General features: G+C 34.3%; 3 protein-coding genes and 1 long non-coding RNA gene across 8 annotated transcripts; 3 read left to right on the forward strand and 1 right to left on the reverse strand.

Moving 5' to 3' along the window:
- The first annotated feature begins 209 nt into the window (after positions 1 to 209).
- LOC112706828 (alpha-L-fucosidase 1) lies at positions 210 to 4663 on the forward strand. Of its 5 annotated transcripts, XM_072201030.1 has the most exons (6): positions 227 to 1151; positions 1241 to 1366; positions 2232 to 2781; positions 2928 to 3170; positions 3244 to 4017; positions 4481 to 4663. In XM_072201030.1, the coding sequence occupies exons 3-6, from the start codon at positions 2237 to 2239 to the stop codon at positions 4491 to 4493; spliced, it is 1575 nt and encodes a 524-aa protein (XP_072057131.1). In that variant the 5' UTR covers positions 227 to 1151; positions 1241 to 1366; positions 2232 to 2236; the 3' UTR covers positions 4494 to 4663. The 5 variants fall into 5 exon arrangements, with proteins under 5 accessions (XP_072057132.1, XP_072057131.1, XP_072057134.1 ...); XM_072201033.1 differs by lacking the exon at positions 4481 to 4663 and having other exon boundaries at positions 2928 to 3074; positions 3244 to 4244; XM_072201029.1 differs by having other exon boundaries at positions 1141 to 1366.
- LOC112706830 (uncharacterized) lies at positions 4525 to 5531 on the forward strand. Its single transcript, XM_025758341.3, has 3 exons — positions 4525 to 4760; positions 4869 to 4989; positions 5142 to 5531. The coding sequence occupies exons 1-3, from the start codon at positions 4527 to 4529 to the stop codon at positions 5312 to 5314; spliced, it is 528 nt and encodes a 175-aa protein (XP_025614126.1). The 5' UTR covers positions 4525 to 4526; the 3' UTR covers positions 5315 to 5531.
- An 86-nt stretch (positions 5532 to 5617) lies between these two features.
- LOC112706829 (serine carboxypeptidase-like) lies at positions 5618 to 8896 on the reverse strand. The gene is made up of 9 exons (XM_025758340.3): positions 8302 to 8896; positions 7711 to 7879; positions 7364 to 7483; positions 7118 to 7261; positions 6867 to 7017; positions 6624 to 6712; positions 6248 to 6506; positions 5999 to 6132; positions 5618 to 5922 (listed from the first exon to the last, which is right to left on the reverse strand). Exons 1-9 carry the CDS (start codon positions 8661 to 8663, stop codon positions 5800 to 5802), a joined length of 1551 nt encoding a protein of 516 aa, XP_025614125.1. The 5' UTR covers positions 8664 to 8896; the 3' UTR covers positions 5618 to 5799.
- A 4203-nt stretch (positions 8897 to 13099) lies between these two features.
- On the forward strand, positions 13100 to 17764 carry LOC140174825 (uncharacterized). Its single transcript, XR_011864744.1, has 2 exons — positions 13100 to 14344; positions 17113 to 17764. It is a non-coding gene; the product is annotated as an uncharacterized lncRNA (long non-coding RNA).
- Positions 17765 to 19314: the final 1550 nt, after the last annotated feature.

Genomic DNA, 19314 nt, shown 5'->3' on the forward strand with positions numbered 1-19314 from the left:
TGGTTCATATATATGATGTCACCACAAAACATGTGACACGTTATACGTACATATCACATATGATTAAAATCTGTTAGGCTTTATGCAGCTTCTTTTTTCTTTTTTTTTGGTCAGGTATCCAGGCCGTAAGAGGCCCAGAACCAAAAAAAGTTCCATGCCCAAACCCGGCTGAACTCCACAGTAGAACGCCTTTGCTTTGAGGGGGTGTTCTCCAAACTAAGAAATCAACCAATAGAAGCTGAGAGTGAGAGGAGTCGCTAACGCCTACGGCCGGTGAAGAGTTGAGAGGTTCTCTCCCCATTACCGACCAGAATAGCCCTGTCTTTTGCCGTAAGCCACGCCGAGTTGCGGTGTTAAACATGCCGCTAAGGCCCTTTAGATGGAATTCAAGTCAACAAGCTGAGATTTCTGATTCAAATGCTGGGGCAGATCTACTTGACATTATTCTCAAGCTGCAGCAACTTTCCGCTAGCAAATTCCAATCGCCTGAATGAATAGACACTGTGCTTGGCATCGAAGGTCTTCGTACTCGCCGGCAAGAACTTGATGTACCCCCCTCGGTGTAGCAGTATCCAGTCGCCCATCATTCAAGCTCTTCCTTGATGATGTAGCTTTCGACGGAGCCTTTTCTTCCGAAGCCGCAGCCGGGCCGTCTCCGTCAGCACCCTCCAGCGCTCAGCAGCTCAAGTAGCAACCTCCATAGGTTGCCGAAGCTGTAACCGCAGCTGACCCACATTCGGAACACCTAGCTTTGCGGCCGCATTACCTTGGGATGCATGCGGACCCACTGCCTCAGATCAGACACAATCTGGGATGGATTGTGACCCCTCTGGTAGAACAGGACACGAACCCTTCATGACTCTTCAATTTTATCGTTGAGAAGACTCCAATCTATTATCCAACAAGAGCAGCTACGGTCTTCGTTCGTTACAATGAAACTCACCCTTCCTTCCTTCGAAATGCTACGGATTTACCATGCCTTCCCTTACTCATCGGAACGGCGCCGTTCCCTCCCCTAGGGACACCAAAAAAACCCAAATTCAAACAAGGAAAATAATGAAACAGCAAGCTTGCTATTCCACCATCTCCCCAGAATGAAGGTGCCAAAATCCATATCCAAATTACCCTCAAACTTTCAACCTGCAAGCGAAGTAAATTTCTTTCTGGTTTAATTAATTCACAGCCAGTCCAAAATAAATTACATGCTTATGATCTGTTTGCCATTTGCACTGACATGTAGTTCTCTTTTTTCCAAAATGTTCGTGATGGTTTGTGGCTTGCACCTGAGCCAATTCTGTTGAAGAGAACCGTCGACTGTCGGTTTGGCTACTTCATGCGCTAAGACATTTTCCTCTCTAAGAACCAGGTAAATCTACAATTTGAAATATTTTGTGCTAAATCTAAAATGTCATTCAAAATAACTTGAATTTCTGCAATTGATGTCTCTGATTTTAAAACTTGGATGAGAATCAAACTGTCAGATTCAAATATAATTCTTTCCAGTTAAAAGTTTTTTGTTATTATTAGTGCTTCCCGAACCGTTAAGGCTTCCGCAGTTAAAGGCGAGGTGGCCTCTATTTTAAAGTTTGAGACTGTGAGGAAATATAATGCACGAATGTTTTTTGTTTGGGCTGAATACTGTGTTGTTCGTTTTGGACAGAAAAGACAATAGTGAACTTAACGAGAAACACGTATTCTGACCCTCGAGATTTGGATCTGGATTTAAGGCCCAACTGTGAGTCCAAAAAGTGGCCTGGCTGGTCACTAGTGTTATGATTTTGTTGGTCCAAGCCTTGTTGGACTCTGGCGAAGGATATAGACTATAGATCAGAGTACAGTTTAGTCCAAAGTGCTTTAATTTTAGATGGAACAATTTCATCAAATTTTTATTCTTTAAAATTTTAAGAATTAATCGCATAAGATAGATGAATTCTTTTACTGTTTTCAATCAAATTTTTAATATACATATTAGACAAATAATTCTTAAAAAAATATTTTTAGATAAATTAGTGTTCCATTTTAAAAAATAAAAAATCGATTTAAAATTATTTGGGAAATGAATTTGCATAGTTATTTGAAGTTATGAATGAATGAAATGTGTGAAAATGTGGAACTAGTGTGGGTGTATGGTGAGAAAGCAGTGTTCCATTGTGTTGGTCAAAGTCAAAGACTGAAACTATAAAGTATAAACCCACCCTGATTTATCATAACTCAATATTCTTCCCTTCCAGACACCATGGACAACCTCAACCTGGCATTAAGGTTAATATTGTCTTTCAACCTATTACTATTACTCCCATGTTGTTGTTGTTGTTGTTCAGTGGCTCCGCCACTTCCCATATTGCCCCTCCCAAACGCCTTCCAGATCCAATGGCAGCTGAGCCACATGTCCCTCTTCTTCCACTTTGGTCTCAACACCTTCACCGGACAAGAGTGGGGCTCCGGCCACGTCCACCCTTCCCTCTTCAACCCCACCAACCTCAACGCCACTCACTGGATACACCTCGCCAAACTCAACGGCTTCAACCGCGTCATCCTCACCGCCAAGCACCACGACGGTTTCTGCTTGTGGCCTTCCCAATACACTAACTACTCTGTTCGCTCCTCTCCCTGGAAGGCCGGCACCGGGGACGTCCTCGCTGACCTCTCCGCCGCCGCCAAACTTGCCGGCGTTGACCTCGGCATCTACCTCTCCCCCTGGGATCGACACGAGCACTGTTACGGTGACACCTTGCTCTACAATCAGTTCTACTTGGCCCAGATGACTGAGCTACTCACTAGGTATAATACATAATATTTGGGTTTTCGAATTCGAATTTGGTATTACAATTGATTAGTTAGTTATGTTAGTTGTATGTAGTTGTTACTTGTTAGATTCATAATAGGGTTACATTGTGTTAATCATAATATGCATTTCATGATGGGAGGTATGGAGAGATAAAAGACGTATTTTTGGATGGTGCAAAAGGAGAAGGGGAGAAGGACATGGAGTATTTCTTTCACACTTGGTTCTCTCTCATTCACCAGCTTCAGCCCGCCGCCATTATATTTTCTGATGCTGGTCCTGACACTAGGTGGGTTGGGAATGAACTTGGTCTTGGTGCCTCTACTTGTTGGTCTATTTACAACTCCACTCTTACTCCAATTGGTGGCATTTACAATGATCCTCGGTGGGTTACTTAAATTCCTACGCTTTAAGCTCTATGCTCTCAGATTGTTCAATGTTTTCTTTGTTTCTAACAGATATGCGGCCGAGGGAGATCCGGCTGGTCATGAGTGGGTACCTGCCCTCTGTGATGTTTCAATCAGACCGGGTTGGTTTTGGCATCCTTCAGAACTTCCAAAGTCTGCAATCAATCTGCTTGAAATATACTATAAGTCGGTTGGTCGAAATTGTCACTTGCTACTCAATGTGCCTCCAAACTCATCGGGTCTCATTTCACCCGAGGATATCCAAGTTCTTCAAGAGTTCACTCAACTCAGAAGATCCATATTCTCCAACAATTTTGCTATAAATGCGCTTCTTCAAGCCAGCAGCACGCGAGGAGAAGGAGGAGGAACTTGTGATTCACAGTTTAGTCCCTACAATGTTCTGAAAGAAGGCATATACACTTATTGGGCTCCAGAGGAGTATCAATTAAGGTGGATATTGTACATAGATCTTCAAGAACTAGTATCCTTTAATGTTTTGCAACTACAAGAGCCTATTCAAATGGGACAAAGAGTGAGTGAGTTTCACCTCGAGGCATTGCATCTAGATGGTGTATGGAAGAGAGTTACAAATGGCACCACAATTGGATATCAGAGGCTTTTGCTGTTTCCAAAAGTAAAATCTCAGCATTTGAAGCTTGTTATTGACAAGTCTAGAGCTGATCCACTGATATCATACTTGGGAATCTACATGGATCCAGTTACCATTTGGAGCAGCATATATGATGATACAGTCTTAACAAGCCATTTCAATGCAACTCAAGTTATTCATATTATCACACAAGACAACTCTCCCACTGCTACAATGTAAACTTGCTCAGTTATTTTTCTTGTAGTTGTATGTTACACGGAAATAGAAGAAAATTTTTTGCTCATTTATGTATGTGTGAATTGGTATCTGTTTTTCTCCCCATGTATTTTGTAGAATCTTGTAGATGACTCGTCTCTCAATAAGGAGAGCAGTAATCTGTGCAAATTGCTGTGTAATTTACTTTCATAGTATCAAGAACAAATCTTCCAAGTTCCAATGGTTATTAACTTGCACGCAATGGCCTTCAAAATTCCTAAGATAAATTTTTGTTGTTGACATGTTTATTAATAAATCAAAGAAATTAATAAGTTCACCAATATGTATAAACTAAAACTTCAGTAAGTTAAAAAATGTATTAAGTGCAAATCTCATTCTTTCACTTGTTCTATTTTAATTTGTTCATATCATAATATCCTTTTTAATTAGATTTTATTTATTTCTTCATTATTTTCTTACTAGATTGGAACTTTAAAAGGGTTGATAGAGATATTCATAGTAATTGAGGATGGAAGCAGCAGCAGAGCAAGGAGAGAGAGAAAGCAGAACACAGATGCTAACAGGCACGGTTTTAGGGATAGACCACACCGATCTCTTTTACAGAGTCTGCGCTCTTTGTGAAAGGACCCTTTCCTTTCCCTCCGGTGATGATTCTGATGCCCCAGCTTCTTCCCTCTGCAAATTCTGCCACCCGCACCCTGCTTCTGCCTCCTCTGCCTCCAAAAGACTCTTCCGAATCCTAGTATCTTCTTTTTTTTTCCCTCTTCAAAGTTCTGTTTTTTCTGTGACCCTTTGTGTTATTTACACCAAATAGTATTGAATTTTGTTGTGGGGGTGCTTTGTTTTGCAGATGTCGGTTGCGACAGAAACAAAGGTCTTCAGTGTCATATGCTTCGATAGAGTTGCCAGGGTTCTGTTCGGTTGTTCTGCAGATGACTTCTTTCACTTTGCAAAGCTCCACCCTTTTTGTGGTAATCTTCTACCCCTTTCATTTGGAAGTTGGATTATCCAAGCTCTCAATGATGTAGAGCGTGAACATAGAGTTTATACTGTGAAAGATTCCTCCTTTTTTTTTTCCCTTTTGGGTCCTGCATTCAGCTTTGAACCTGGTTTGTATCTGCAGGTGTGACTGTAAATGAGATTCTGGAGGGAGAGATGTTCACTATGACTCTAACCAAGCCCCTCAATGGCAATGCTAGACATCTAAGGCTTGCATCCGCTGTTCCTTTGAGCTCTACATTTCAGCCCATCATTCAGGTTTTAAGAGAATACTACACATCATCACATACTAGTTAGTCACAATTTATTTTGTGTAAAATTTTAGGTGAAAATCATTTTACAGTGGCATAATTAAGGTACAAGAAGGTGGGAAATAAATGTTAGTTATTTTCATTTTATGTTAGCCATGATTCATGAGAAAGAAATATTAGCTCCATTTAGTTTACTTGTTTGGATGGTGTCTCCATACTGAAAACTCTCTATTTCATTATACAGCCTTTGTGTGTGATTTTTAGTCCTCTTTTTTTAATATCTGTGCCAGTTAATGGCATGACAAAGTAAAAGAGAAAAGAAAAAGATCATTCACTGAGGATCATGGCATCATGCTGAACTAACATATTTATTCAAAGATTTATTTCTAAATTAATAAAATCAAATACAGATTTGTGCACAATTTCAGGGATAGTAGTAGAAGCTAGACAATCCCAAATATTATGCATGGAGCCATGCCCACAAGTTAATATGATCACAAGCTATGCCTTGTTATTTTTGCTTTGAGTCCATCATTTAGGAGAGACATTAGCCCCACCCTTTTTCGGTGTTAGTTTCCCTTGCATCCAGTTTGTTAGCATCTGAAGTGCAGCTTTTGGTTGATCCATGGGAACCATGTGCCCAGCTTCGTTCACCTGTTTTTTCACAAAATAAAGTTATCAAAAGTGGATATAACAATGTCAACTCAAGAACACACCCTTGAACACAAACCTTGAGGAACGCAAGAGGTCCATGGCTTTTAAGAGTCCCTGCTGCTGCGCCATCTACCAAAAATGGGACAGTAGAAGCTGCTTCAAACTCCTTTTGACCTGACCACTCCATTGCATGAACCCACCTTGAATTCCCTGAGCAATGAGAAACAAAAGCATTAAGAATGCTGATCATTGCACTTCTTTTTTTGTCCTTCTGACACAAACAACTTTAGCTTCAAATTAATTGAGTTGGCTGCAAAAAGCTTACCAAGCCAATTGCATATGAGATCTTCTTCTCCAGCATATACAAGAACCTGGATTCCATCCTCAAGAAGAGCCGGGATTCCAACTTCTAGATTTCTCATCCAGTCCTGCATCATAGCATCATAGACTATGCTACTGCACGAAACAAAGTCCAAGTCCCCAACACCTAAAGCATCCCTAACTGTCTTCTCGTTTAAGAATGTCTCTACATTGGAGAAGTCATAACACAGATTTCCCTCGCATTTCTTTCTAATGTCATAGTACTGCAGTTTCAATAGTAGAAGAATTCATAAGTGAAACTATGGTAGTCAGGTAGGATTTTTTAGGCAAATAATTAGATTGGTAAGAAAAGTGTACTATGTTCTCTTATGATACCATACATTAATGTCGCCGGCGATGGACATTATCCGACTGAATATGGCATTGCATTTATATAATGAAGTCATACATGCATCTCCACCATCAGTACCTGACAAATACAATATAATTTAAGGGTGTCAAACAAGTAAAATTACATATTGTTTGAGCAATAAGCTGGTAAGTTTTCTCCCATTGTGTTTTTCTTTTCTAAGATCATTCATCATGGGGCTAAAAAATTTAATTTGTAACCTAACATAACATACCACAGCTTTTTATGGCATCTTTGCATGATGGGATCAACTTGCTGATACTATCATAATCAGACTTTTTAATCAGTCCTCTGTCTAATGCATAGTCTGTGTATGCTTGGTACTGAATTTCTGGATTGGTCAAACCATTACCAATAGCAAAACCCTGTTTATGAAATTGATCAAGAGAATCAGTATTATTATTATCAAGTAAAGGCAATTAACAAACCTTGTAATGTACATATATAATGAGAGAGTTTTGAGACCTTGAGATTGATTATTATTCCTTCCTTTGCTTTGTTGCCTTGGTGAACCCTTGATGCAAGAGCTGGAATGTAGTGTCCAGCATATGACTCTCCAGTGATGTAGAAATCATTCTTGACAAATTGGGGGTGCTCCTTGAAAAATGCCTGTCATTGATGCAGAATTGGAGTGTACATGTTATTTTTATCACCATGCATTTTCACTTTATGAATTGTTTTGTTTAGTCACAATTATGGAATGGACTTTACCTGCAAGAAATCATAGAGATCATTGCTAACACCTGCTTCATCATGGCGGATGTCATCATCATCAGAAGTATAACTAAAGCCTGTCCCAATAGGCTGGTCTACAAAAAGAATATTTGATGCCTACAAATCAAAAGTAAACATTGATGCCAACCATAACCAATAAAGCTAATGTAACAGTTTGATTCTCTGAGATAGGTGCTAGCCGTAGCCCCATGTGTGAATGTGCTGAGAGATATAAATTATGACATTACTTTTTGTTAACTATTCTCAAAAGCGAGGCATTTGCATGGAATGAAGATGTTAAAGTAATATTTTGAGAGAAAATGCAGGAGAAAATTTATAGGCACCTTGTCCCAGCCAAATTCATTCCAAACAAGAGACAAGTTCTTTGTGATTTGGAAAGGACCATTCTCATAAAATAAAGCAAGCTCACTGCTGCACCCTGGTCCTCCGGTCAACCATATGACAACAGGGTCTTCCTTCTTATTGCGAGATTCGAAGAAAAAGTAGAACATCCTGCACCATTGATTTGAAGAGAGTTTTCCATGCAGTTAGGACCACAGCTTAGTGCCTTAATATATGTATATTTTGGCTAAAAAATAAGTTTGAGTTTCTTAATATGCAAGGAAACAGGCAAGCATTGTTTATAAGCCTAAACCAGTACAAGTCATGTGATGATAAATAAATATTTGAGCCTTAATCATTTAAAGAATCTTTACAACTCATGAAACAGCTTGAGTTATATGAGAAAGTGGCAAGAAATTTAACTTTGTTAACCAAAATATCCAACTTCTTGGCAGTTATTTCTCTCAATAACTGCATAGAACTGTTACAGAGATTTCTTTGACATGAAGCTAGCAGAGAATTTGATAAGTAAATAACTAAATAGGAACTTCAAATTGCATAGCAGGGTTCATATGTATGTTTAGTTTCCTTACCTTGCCGCTTTGGAACGAGGAAGGCGATAGTACCCTGCATGGTGAGCAAGATCTTGAACAGATGTACCAGAAGAAGAAGAAGCAAGATTGTAAGGGAATGTGAGCTTCTTCTTCACAATCTTTCCAGGGACAAGATGAGTGTTACTCTCTATTCTGTTAATGGAGCCTTTAGGGAATAGGTTAAGGCCTCTGATGAGGCTCTCGGCCGTGAAAGAGTCGCCTGAGGGGCAAGTTGTAGTTTGAGTTGGAGAGGAGAATGAAGGTGAAATGAAGAGGAAGATGGTGGAGAGTGAGAAGAACAACATAGAAGATGATGCCATGATGTTTGTTTTGGAATGAGTAGAAATAAATATGAATGGCATCTCAATTTATAGTTATTAGTCTCAAAAGTGTTTGAGTATGGGAGGGTTAACAGTTGCCACTACGCACTTTATTTTCATCTTAATATTTAATTATACTTAACAAGATATATTCAAGCTAAGCAACTTCAAATAATTGAATTCTTGGTGTGTAATCAAAATGCCTTCATATTCCTTCATTTACGTGTAATCACTTACATAATAAATACTCACGTTTAAGTTAATTGTGTCTCTGTCTCTCTGATAACACTACTACAAGACGATTATTTATATGAATTTGTCTTCATGTAAAAATAATGTATAAAAATTTAAAAATTTAAAAATAATTTGATATATTTAATTAAATTATTTAAAAACATATTCATGTGAATAATCATCTTAAATTCTTAATAAAGGAAAGTGTATAATTTCATTACTAAACTGTAACAGAGGGATGGCAATTGGCAACTCAGTTAGCATGCCTTGCAAGGGTGGATTCCTCCATATATAAACGTTACTATATCATGAATAATGCTTTATTTTGAGATCGTGAGATACTGAGATGCTCTTGCTTAATCGTCAATTCTTAGTTTTATTTTTTATTAAAATATGTATATCCATATATATGGTATTAAGTATGCTAGCTACTACGTTTTGTTAATTATTCCGTTTACGATTTTCATTTGAATAAACAATAGCTAAAAATTAAAATAGACAAAGTAACAAATATTTCACCTTATCAACAAAATTTAATCCAAAAGATATATAAAACCATCATGTTTATATATATGCAATTACTATCTATTTATATATATGCATGTTACTACTTTTTATATTTTAATTCGTTTTTTTCCCAGCATGGCACATGCATATATGTTGGCATGGGCTGTTCTATAATTGTGAAGCTATGTAGAAAAGGAGGTTAAGAAAGTGTTGCGTGTAAGATATAATAGTGATGCCTTAAATAAATGGTCACGCAATTTTGACAAAATATACATCATAGATAAACGAGTATCATATCATATATATCATATCATATCATATATATTAGTGTGTCCCACTTTTTAGCCCATATAATATTATAACATGAGATTGGTTAGTTTTCAGTTGAAGGTAGGTGTACAACTTATAACTGAAAGTGGCGTATAAGTCCACCAATAATGCCTTAAACTCAGAATCAAAGTTGAGGATCCAATCCATGACCCCGTGACACTTGCATTTGCATATATGTGTGTGTGCGCATTAAATCCTAATATTTTCTTTTTGCCACTTTTGAGAAAAAGGAACTTGTCTTCTTCCTCATTCATAAAACCTCAATGATGATACGTCATTTTAGTTTCATCAACAACTTCATTATATACGAGTCACGATTTAATTCTGTTACTAATTTGCCACTTTATGTGCACGCATATAAGATATGAGATGCCATCATATTCATTCCCATTTCTTTATCATCTTTTGCGCTTTGAGCAATGACGCACATGAAAATAACCACATAACGAAATCATATATGTTCCGATGAATTAATGACTACATAAATGTATATATAGTAACAAGAATTGGTCTCACTTATATATGCTTCTACCACACAGCATCGCTTATGGTTATTCCTCATGCATGCAAAAAATCCTCTCATAACTCGCTAAGATTTCTGTTCATATATATAAATTTAATTTTTGATACTCAGTAAAATAATTTTATACAGAAAACTAATTATATATTGTCACATTAATAAAATTATTAAATTCTTAAATTTATTACTTAAAAAAAAATTAAACATATAAATTTAATTGGACGACACTATGTATTAAAGTTAAATTATCTCTCAAATTTTTTTTTTTGGTTTTCTAAGATATTCCGCAACTCGACAGGTCAATGATTAATCCACAGCAGTACTAAACTCCATTTAAAGATTTGTTGTAATGAATTACTACATGCACAAGACATGATTAGAATCCAAATTATCTCTTAATATATATATATAGAGGTATTTAAACGGGGCCTAAAAGGCCAGCAGAATATTACATATATATTTTTTTCATTTGTTTGGGTCTGGGGAAATGGACCAAGATGTGTATGAAAGTTTTCTTGGGCTTCCTGTCATAACCAGTTTTTTGGGTAAAAGATGTTGTCTTACCAATAAATAATTTGAAGCCCAAAAGAAACTTGAATTTGGGTTATTGATGATTGATATATATATTCACGTCCCTCTTCCAAACCTGATTTGTGTTGACGTAAAGTCAATGCCTTCTAAGGCCCACAGGAAAAAAAGTCAATGTCTTGATGAAGCATTCGTTATTCCTTTGCACTTAATCTTATCTTATCTTTTCAGTTTTTCTTAATTAAGTTAAAACCTACACACTCATGTATAATATTTCATTAGAAAAACAAGTATGTTCGCATTTCATTTAATAAAATGAATGTTATCGTGATTACCTAATGATATATAATATGGAATCAAAAAGGAAATATATTATTATAAGGCAAATGGTCCTCTTTTGGCCATTGTCGGCAAGGCAAGAGAGGGCTTATATATACAAAGCGCCATTATCATTTATATAGGTCCTTTGCATGAGACACGCCTTTTTATAAAATAAAATGTAGGGTTGGTTCTTTACTTCTTTTATTTATTTATTGTTTTCAATTCTTGCTTGGAATTTGTAAGTTGTCACTACTAATCTACTATACTACCTTGAGATCTTAATTAATGGAGATGATATTGTTATTATTTATGAATTTATAGGTTTAATTTAAGGTGAAGATATAGTTATTTTCATAAATAAATTTATCTATATTATTGTGGGGATAAATATCACATTATAATTTATAATTTTTTAGTAATATATAATAATAATATTTATTTATTTTTATTAAATTGTTGAATTTGATTCTACAATAATTTTTTACTCAAGTTTTAGTATTTAATAATTAATTTAAAAATTTTATATTAGATGTCTATTAGAATAACTAATTCTCAATTTAAATAAGATTGATGTTTTTTTAATAAAAATCGGCTTAAAAGAGTATTATTTTTTTTAAAATTAGTTTTAGTTTTTTCCGTAATAACTACATTAATTGAAAGAATTTTCTCAACTACGAATATAAGTAAAAGTTAGATTCTATTATATGGGAAATAAATTTTTAAATAATTATATATATAGGGTAAAGTATACTTTTTGTCCCTAAAATTTGGCAAAAATTTTAAAAATATCCCTAAGTTTTATTTTATTTTAGTTTTGTCCAAAAAATTTTCGATTTGCATCAAATATACCATTGATAGCTAAATTTTCAAAAAAATTTAAGACCAATCTAACAATAATGCATGAAAATTATGCTTGATTTGCTTGTATTGAGGGTTGTTCTTATGAAATTGTTGTTAAATTGGTCTTAAATTTTTTGAAAAATTAGACGTTAGGGGTATATTTGATATAAATCGAAAACTTTTGGGACAAAATTGAAACAAAATAAAACTTAAGGGTATTTTTGAAATTTTTGTCAAACTTTAGGGACAAAAAATATACTTTATATATATATATATATATATATATATATATATATATATAAAAAGAGATATATTTCTATTATTAAGAAAAAAATTATTCAATTTTTTTAAAAAATATAAAAGCTAAAAAATATAATTTTAAATTATATATTATTATTTAAATTATTATTTTAGCATTTTAATTTATAAATTAGATATTTTAAAAATTAATTATATTTTACGATAATAAAATATAATTATAACAATAATCATGCCATATGTACATAAAAAATAACCGTCCATATAAAATACATATTAAAATATAAAATAATATTAAAGATGAATTAAACAACATAGATATTTATACATAAATATATAATAGTTAATAGATAATTTGATAACTAATTTTTATATAGATATAATATTTTTTGTAAAAATTATTATTATATTATATATATTTTGTCTCTACTTGTCAAAATTTTATGAATTTTCCATTGGTTATCTTCATGTGTATTTATAAATTATTTAATGTAAAATATTTAATTAAATTATAATCTAATAATTTTCAATTATCAACTTCACGTAAAAATAAATATTTGTAAGTTTATATTTTTAAACTTTTAAGATAGTTTGATTCTGGACATAATTTATAATATGACTATGCTACATGTATGTATACTAAAATTAGCCAACAAAGTCAGGCATAAGTATGAAATACATATTGAAATGTAAATCACCTATACAAAATAAATTAAACCACACATGTATTTATACACAAATATATTGGTGATTGATGTACAAATAACATTTTTATTTATAACATATGAACAAATGGTTATGTCAAGGATCAAGATCAAGAAGCTACAGATTTTGGTTAACTATGTGTAGTTGAGTCAATAACTGAAATTCTAGAAATTCTGTTACAAAATTCAGTTACACAATATGTCTTTATAAATAACAATACCTTGTACATCAAAAAGGGAATTCAATACATGATAGTTCATTCTGATTTTCTCTCAATTCACTTCTTCTCTGTTCTTTTCTCTGCATTCTACAATTTCATTTTCTGCATCATCAACTTTACTATTCTTATCAGAAACCTTTTCATGGTATCCAAAGCCTAATGGTTGACACCATGACTATGATCCTTTCTAACGCTTCCAACTCAAAATATTGTTTACCAGTTATCTCTGATAAGTTCAACAGCAACAACTTTCTAACGTGGAAACAAACTGCAATTATCATAGTGGAAAGCCAAAATCTTGAAAGCCACTTTAAGAAGGAGAACATCCCACTCAAATGGTGGATTCTGGAGACCCAGCAAAGCCAACAAAGACTGAATCAGAAACTTTCAAAAAATGAAAACTCCAGGACAAATCTCTTATGACCTGGCTATTGGCATCTATGGATACAACCTTCAAAAACAAGATTGTGCACTGCAAATTCTTCTATGAGAGGTGGGATAGTATTCTTGAATTCTTTACAGCATCATCGAGGGCAAGAATTCAGAATCTTCGATCATAATTAAAGTCTGTAAGACTCACTACTACCACTATTGAATATCTTACAAAAATTAGACAATTAGTAGATTCATTAATTGTCTTAGAGGCACCATTTTCTGAAGATGAATATATTCAAACCATTCTTGATGGAGTCACTGAAGAATATCAAGGCTTCATTGGCATTGTCACGACAAAAATGGGCAAGTTTACAGTAGTTAAAACAGAATCATACCTGGTAGCATATGAAGATATGCTAAATCAATTCAAGAAACCTATAATCCTTTAGCCAATTTATCTCAATCTTCTATCCCTTTGGATCAGAATTTTCAAAAAAACTATAATCCTTCTAGAGGCAGAAGAAGAGGAGGAAGATTCATGAGAGGTGGCATATTTACCAACTCAAGTCGCTTGTTTTGTCAGATCTGTAATCGTCTCGGACATGCTGCTTAGAGTTGTTATTACAGATTTGACCAGCAATTTGAGTCACCTAATGCAACATTTTCAACTCAATCATATCACCTTTCATCTCCTCCACCATCCTTTTATCAACCTAGGGCATTCTTGGAAGCACCACCATCATCATCATCCTCACAAAATACAGTTTGGTATCCTGACTCTGGAGCTAGTTAGCATGTGAGTTGTGACAGCTGAACCTAATGACCTTCTTCAAGCGGCTGAGAATCAGATTGAGTCAGATCAGTTGTATATAGGTAATGGTCAAGGTATCAAGATTTCTAACTCTAGTTCTTCTACTCTTTATGATTTAAATACTGCTCTTTCTTTCAAATTAACTAATCTATTACTTGTGCCTCAAATAACCCAAAATCTCTTGAGCGTTTCTAAATTTGCAGCTGATAACTCGGTCTTTTTTTAGTTTTGGCCTCACCACTGCTTTGTTTGTGATCACGCTACCAGAAATCATCTACTCCAAGGAATAGCTAAGAATATAATTTATGTGTTTTTCAATCTGTTTGTACCAAAAACTCTTTTCTCAACCCCAAATTGTGTAAAGCAACAAACTGCATTAACTGCTACTTCAATTCTCAATAATTCTGTAGATACATGGCATAAGAGACTTGGTCATCCCTGTTCTATGAAAACTATCTCACATATTCTGAATAAAAATCAAATTTTACATTCAAAATGCTCTACTCCTATATCTATTTGTGAATTCTGTTCTATAACAAAATTACATCAATTACCTTTTCCAAATTCTCAATCTATGTATGTGCATCCCTTAGAACTTGTCTACATAGATATCTGGGAACTAGCTCCTATAATTTCTAAGAATGGTTTTAGATATTATATTAGTTTTGTAGATGCTTATAGTAGATACACTTCTCTTTCTCTTCTGGTTAATAAATCTAAAGCCTTAGCAGCTTTTAAGCAATATAAAACTATTTTGAAAAGACAAACTGGATATTAGCTTAAAGTTATACAAAGTGATTACAGTCTTAAATTTTTGTCTAATTCCTTCAAGACTTATTTGACTGAGAAGGGAATTATTCATAGACTTTCATGTCCTTATACACATCAACAACAAGGGACAATGGAAAGAAAACATCGACATCTTACAGAAGTTGGTCTATCATTTCTTGCCACAACTGCTCTTCCATTACAGTTCTTGGATTATGCATTCCAAACTGCCGCTTATTTCATTAATAGACTTCCCACTCCTGTTCTCAATCAATTAACTCCCTTGGAAAAATCCTTTCATCAGCAACCAGATTACACTTTTCTCAAAGTATTTGGCTGTGCTTGCTATCCTCTCTTGAGGCTTTACAACAAACATAAATTTGATTACAAGTCTCATTTATGTTTATTCTTAGGCTATGATTTTAGCCACAAAGGCTATAAGTGTCTTTCTCCATCATGTAAATTATATATATCAAGAAATATTGTTTTTGATGAAACAAGATTCTCATACTATTTCCATTTTACTTCAAAACATTCTTCTATTTCAGACTCCTTGCCTTTCTTACCTACACCACAAGTTATCCCTGGACCACCATCACCAATTCAGTCACACACACCTCCTTTAGAAACACCAATTTCTCCCTCCATCTCCTCCCCTCCCTCTTCAAATCTGCCTCACTCAGCTTCAAATCTTACATCAGTAAATCATGACCTTCAATCTCCCACAATGCCTACTGGCCAAATTCTAACTTCAGATATGGAAATAGTGTTACCTCTTCAACCACCCATTATCTCTTCTTCTTCACTACAAGTATCACCACCTCTTCCTCCACCACCATCCAACATTCACCCAACGAAAATCAGATCTAAATCTGAAATCTCTAAACCTCGAGTCTTTTCTAATATCACTTCCTTATTGCATAGTGATTCACAGTTTCTACATCATATACCAAAAACAGCTTCAGAAGCATTAAAACATGATTTAGAGTTTCTACATCACATACCAAAAACAGCTTCAGAAGCATTAAAACATGTTCATTGGAAACAGGCAATGCAAATTGAGTATTCTGCACTTTTAAAATGCCAAACATGGGATCTAATCTTCCCACCACCTAGTGCTGTCATTATAGGCAGCAAATGGGTCTTTGCATTAAAAAAGAACCCTCAAGGCCAAGTCATTAGATATAAAGCTAGACTTGTGGCCATAGGATTTTATCAAAGAGAGGGTGTGGACTTTGAGCAAACTTTTAGTCCTGTGATTAAACCTGAAACTATTCGAATTGTGCTCTCAATTGTCTTATCTCGAGGCTGACAATTGAGACAATTTGATTTTGACAATACATTTCTCAATGGTGATTTATATGAAACGGTTTATATGCAACAACCTCCAGGATTTTGTGACACTAACCCTTTTCTTGTTTGTAGATTACGAAAAGCTATTTATTGACTCAAACAAGCTCCTAGAGCTTGGTTTCTAACCTTATCTGCCACATTAAAGAAGTTTGGTTTTATTAGTACTCGTTCAGATCCTTCTTTATTCATAGGACATACTAATACATCTGTAACTCTATTATGTGCATATGTTGATGACATTCTATTAACTAGAGATAACCCCTCTGAATTACAATTATTGATTCAGCAGCTTCACTCTATTTTCTCTCTTAAAGACCTTGGCAAATTCAGTTTTTTTCTTGGCTTAGAAGCCAATTATGTGAATGATTCTCAAATTTTACTGCATCAAAAGAAATATATCACTGACTTACTTGATAGAACCAAAATGACTATGACTAATTCAGTCCCAACTCCTATGGTTGCTTCTTCAAAATTGTCAGCTAATGATTCCTCTCATTTTGGAGATCCAAAATTATTTCGTTCTATTGCAGGGCCCTCCAATATCTCACACTTACTAGGTCAGACCTCACATTTGCTGTTAGCAAGATTTGTCAGTATATGCACAATCCCACTGTCAATCATTAGAAAGCACTCAAAAGGATACTTAGATATATTAAAGGAAGTATGGATCAGGGTCTCTTATTTACAGCCTGTCCTAACTTTCGATTATTTGCTTTTTCAGATGCTGATTGGGGAGCAGATGCTGATGATAGAAAAATTGTTACTAGATATTGTATCTACCTAGGAACAAACTTGATTGCATGGAAAAGCAACGAGCAACGTGCCGTTAGCCGATCAAGCACAGAAGTTGGGTTTCGTGCAATTGTTGCAGCTCAATCTGAAGTCATTTGGACACAAAATCTGCTTCATGAGTTACATCGCTCTCTCACCATAGCTCCTACTCTCTACTGTGACAACCAAAGTGCTTGCCTTCTTGCTGGAAATCCAATTTTACACAGCAAATCTAAGCATTTCGAGCTAGATCTTCACTTTGTGAGGGACCAAGTTACACATAAGAAACTAGTTGTCACTAATATTCCATCCTCAGATCAGGTGGCCGACATATTTACCAAGCCACTATCGATGACTCTCTTTTCCAAATTTTGTGGCAAACTTCGTGTTTGTTCATCCCTACACTCAGTTTGAGGGGACTGTCAAGGATCAAGATCAAGAAACTACAGATTTTGGTTAACTATGTGTAATTGAGTCAATAATTGAAATTCTGAAAATTTTATTACAAAATTCAGTTACACAATATGTCTTTATAAATAACAATGCCTTGTACAGAAAAAAGAGAGTTCAATACATGATAGTTCATTCTGATTTTTTCTCAATTCACTTTTTTTTTTTGTTCTTCTTTCTGCATTCTACAATTTCATTTTCTGCATCATAAAATTTAGCACGGTTATTAGAAACCTTTTCAGGTTAAAATTAAATTAAAGTTGATATATTCTTAAAACACTCAATTTATATAATAAAAATTTCACAATTGATGATCTACTAATAATAGCTTGTTGAAAGCTAATATAAAAATCATTCAAATGTGTGTGTCATATAACTTAATAGGGTTTAGTTCTGTTTTTTACCCGGCCACTCAAGAATAGGGTTCAAATTCCAAATATATAGATATAGCAATTACAGTAAATCTGAACTTTCATTTTAGCATACACTACAACTTGTCTTCCCTGAAAGGAATGAAAGGATATCTTATTAATAGGGGTAAAGATTAAGCACTATTAGCTGTTTGGGCTTAGTTATCCAATAATAGGCCTAAACACTTTAATTATTTGGGTCATATCAAAATCAAAATGTCAATTCACTTTTAATGCAAGTTTTCTCTTGCACGACTTAAATTGTGGATCGTGGTTAAGTAGGAACACCATTTGTGCTGGTTTCTGTGCTTATAATTAACAAGCCAATTAATCATAATCGTGAGTGACTATAGTATTTAGGATAGGTTCATCAGATGTGAAGATATATATGTAGTACAAAAAATTAACAATGATATATATATAAAGATAAGGTGAAAGCAATGTATCTGGCAAGCAACTTTCTGATTTGAAGTTTTGATAGAAAACTTTATTAAAACTTCAAAGTGATATATATTCATTCATAGTGATAGTGAAAGTAATCAATAAAAGCATACTCATCTATATTGGATGCTATTTTCTGTAACAAAAAATGAAACTAGCAAAATTATTATTCATTTATTTGAAATAGAAAAAAATTAATTGCTTCAAATAAGATGTGAAACTACTTATTAACCTATATTAAGATGAAGATAACCCGGTTGTCACATCACAATCCTCATCTGCAATTCTGCATTTCAATGAAGGGTGTTCGGATCCATTGGAATTTATTATTAAAAAACCCAAGTAATGCAAGTTATGTAGAAACGTAAGCCTTGTTTCAACATTATTTGTATTTGTTGTCCTTATATATAAAATCAGAAATATAAAGATATATTCCTTATCTATTTGTCCATATGGAAAAATTGGAGGGATGATAAGATTATGGCAATGACTCGATTGGATAAAGCATCTATATTTATATACGGTTAAAGGGTAGCATATATTGATTGGTGCAATGCAAGTTGATGATATGATTCTATTGCGCTATAATCGTCATAGATACATAATAATTGGTGGATATATAATTATATTCTAATCTATTGGAAGTTGGGTTCAAGACTTTTGGTATAATGATGTATTATATTTGGGGGACCCGTGAAGATAGTTTTTCTTCTTGTTGCAAAAAATGGGAATTTAAATAATCTTGTTTTCATATTTTAATTAGTTGATTAAATAAATTAAAATGCGAAAATCATGGCATACCCTTTGGTATCGATTTTGGATATAATTATAAGATAACTACTAACAAGACG

Source organism: Arachis hypogaea, chromosome 8 (genome assembly GCF_003086295.3).
Source record: "Arachis hypogaea cultivar Tifrunner chromosome 8, arahy.Tifrunner.gnm2.J5K5, whole genome shotgun sequence".
NCBI classification, from domain to species: domain Eukaryota; kingdom Viridiplantae; phylum Streptophyta; class Magnoliopsida; order Fabales; family Fabaceae; genus Arachis; species Arachis hypogaea.

What these genes read in the sequence shown, in the direction of transcription:
- LOC112706829 (XM_025758340.3), bottom strand. Translation starts at nt 8,663, where the DNA reads ATGCCATTCATATTTATTTCTACTCATTCCAAAACAAACATCATGGCA. An exon ending in ATCTCTATGATTTCTTGCAG is followed by an intron (nt 7,262 to 7,363) that starts GTAAAGTCCATT and finishes CATCAATGACAG; the next exon opens with GCATTTTTCAAGGAGCACCC. An exon ending in GACCTCTTGCGTTCCTCAAG is followed by an intron (nt 5,923 to 5,998) that starts GTTTGTGTTCAA and finishes GTGAAAAAACAG; the next exon opens with GTGAACGAAGCTGGGCACAT.
- LOC112706830 (XM_025758341.3), top strand. Translation starts at nt 4,527, where the DNA reads ATGGAAGCAGCAGCAGAGCAAGGAGAGAGAGAAAGCAGAACACAGATG. An exon ending in AAAGACTCTTCCGAATCCTA is followed by an intron (nt 4,761 to 4,868) that starts GTATCTTCTTTT and finishes TTTGTTTTGCAG; the next exon opens with ATGTCGGTTGCGACAGAAAC. An exon ending in AAAGCTCCACCCTTTTTGTG is followed by an intron (nt 4,990 to 5,141) that starts GTAATCTTCTAC and finishes TTGTATCTGCAG; the next exon opens with GTGTGACTGTAAATGAGATT.
- LOC112706828 (XM_072201030.1), top strand. Translation starts at nt 2,237, where the DNA reads ATGGACAACCTCAACCTGGCATTAAGGTTAATATTGTCTTTCAACCTA. An exon ending in ATGACTGAGCTACTCACTAG is followed by an intron (nt 2,782 to 2,927) that starts GTATAATACATA and finishes TCATGATGGGAG; the next exon opens with GTATGGAGAGATAAAAGACG. An exon ending in GGCATTTACAATGATCCTCG is followed by an intron (nt 3,171 to 3,243) that starts GTGGGTTACTTA and finishes TGTTTCTAACAG; the next exon opens with ATATGCGGCCGAGGGAGATC.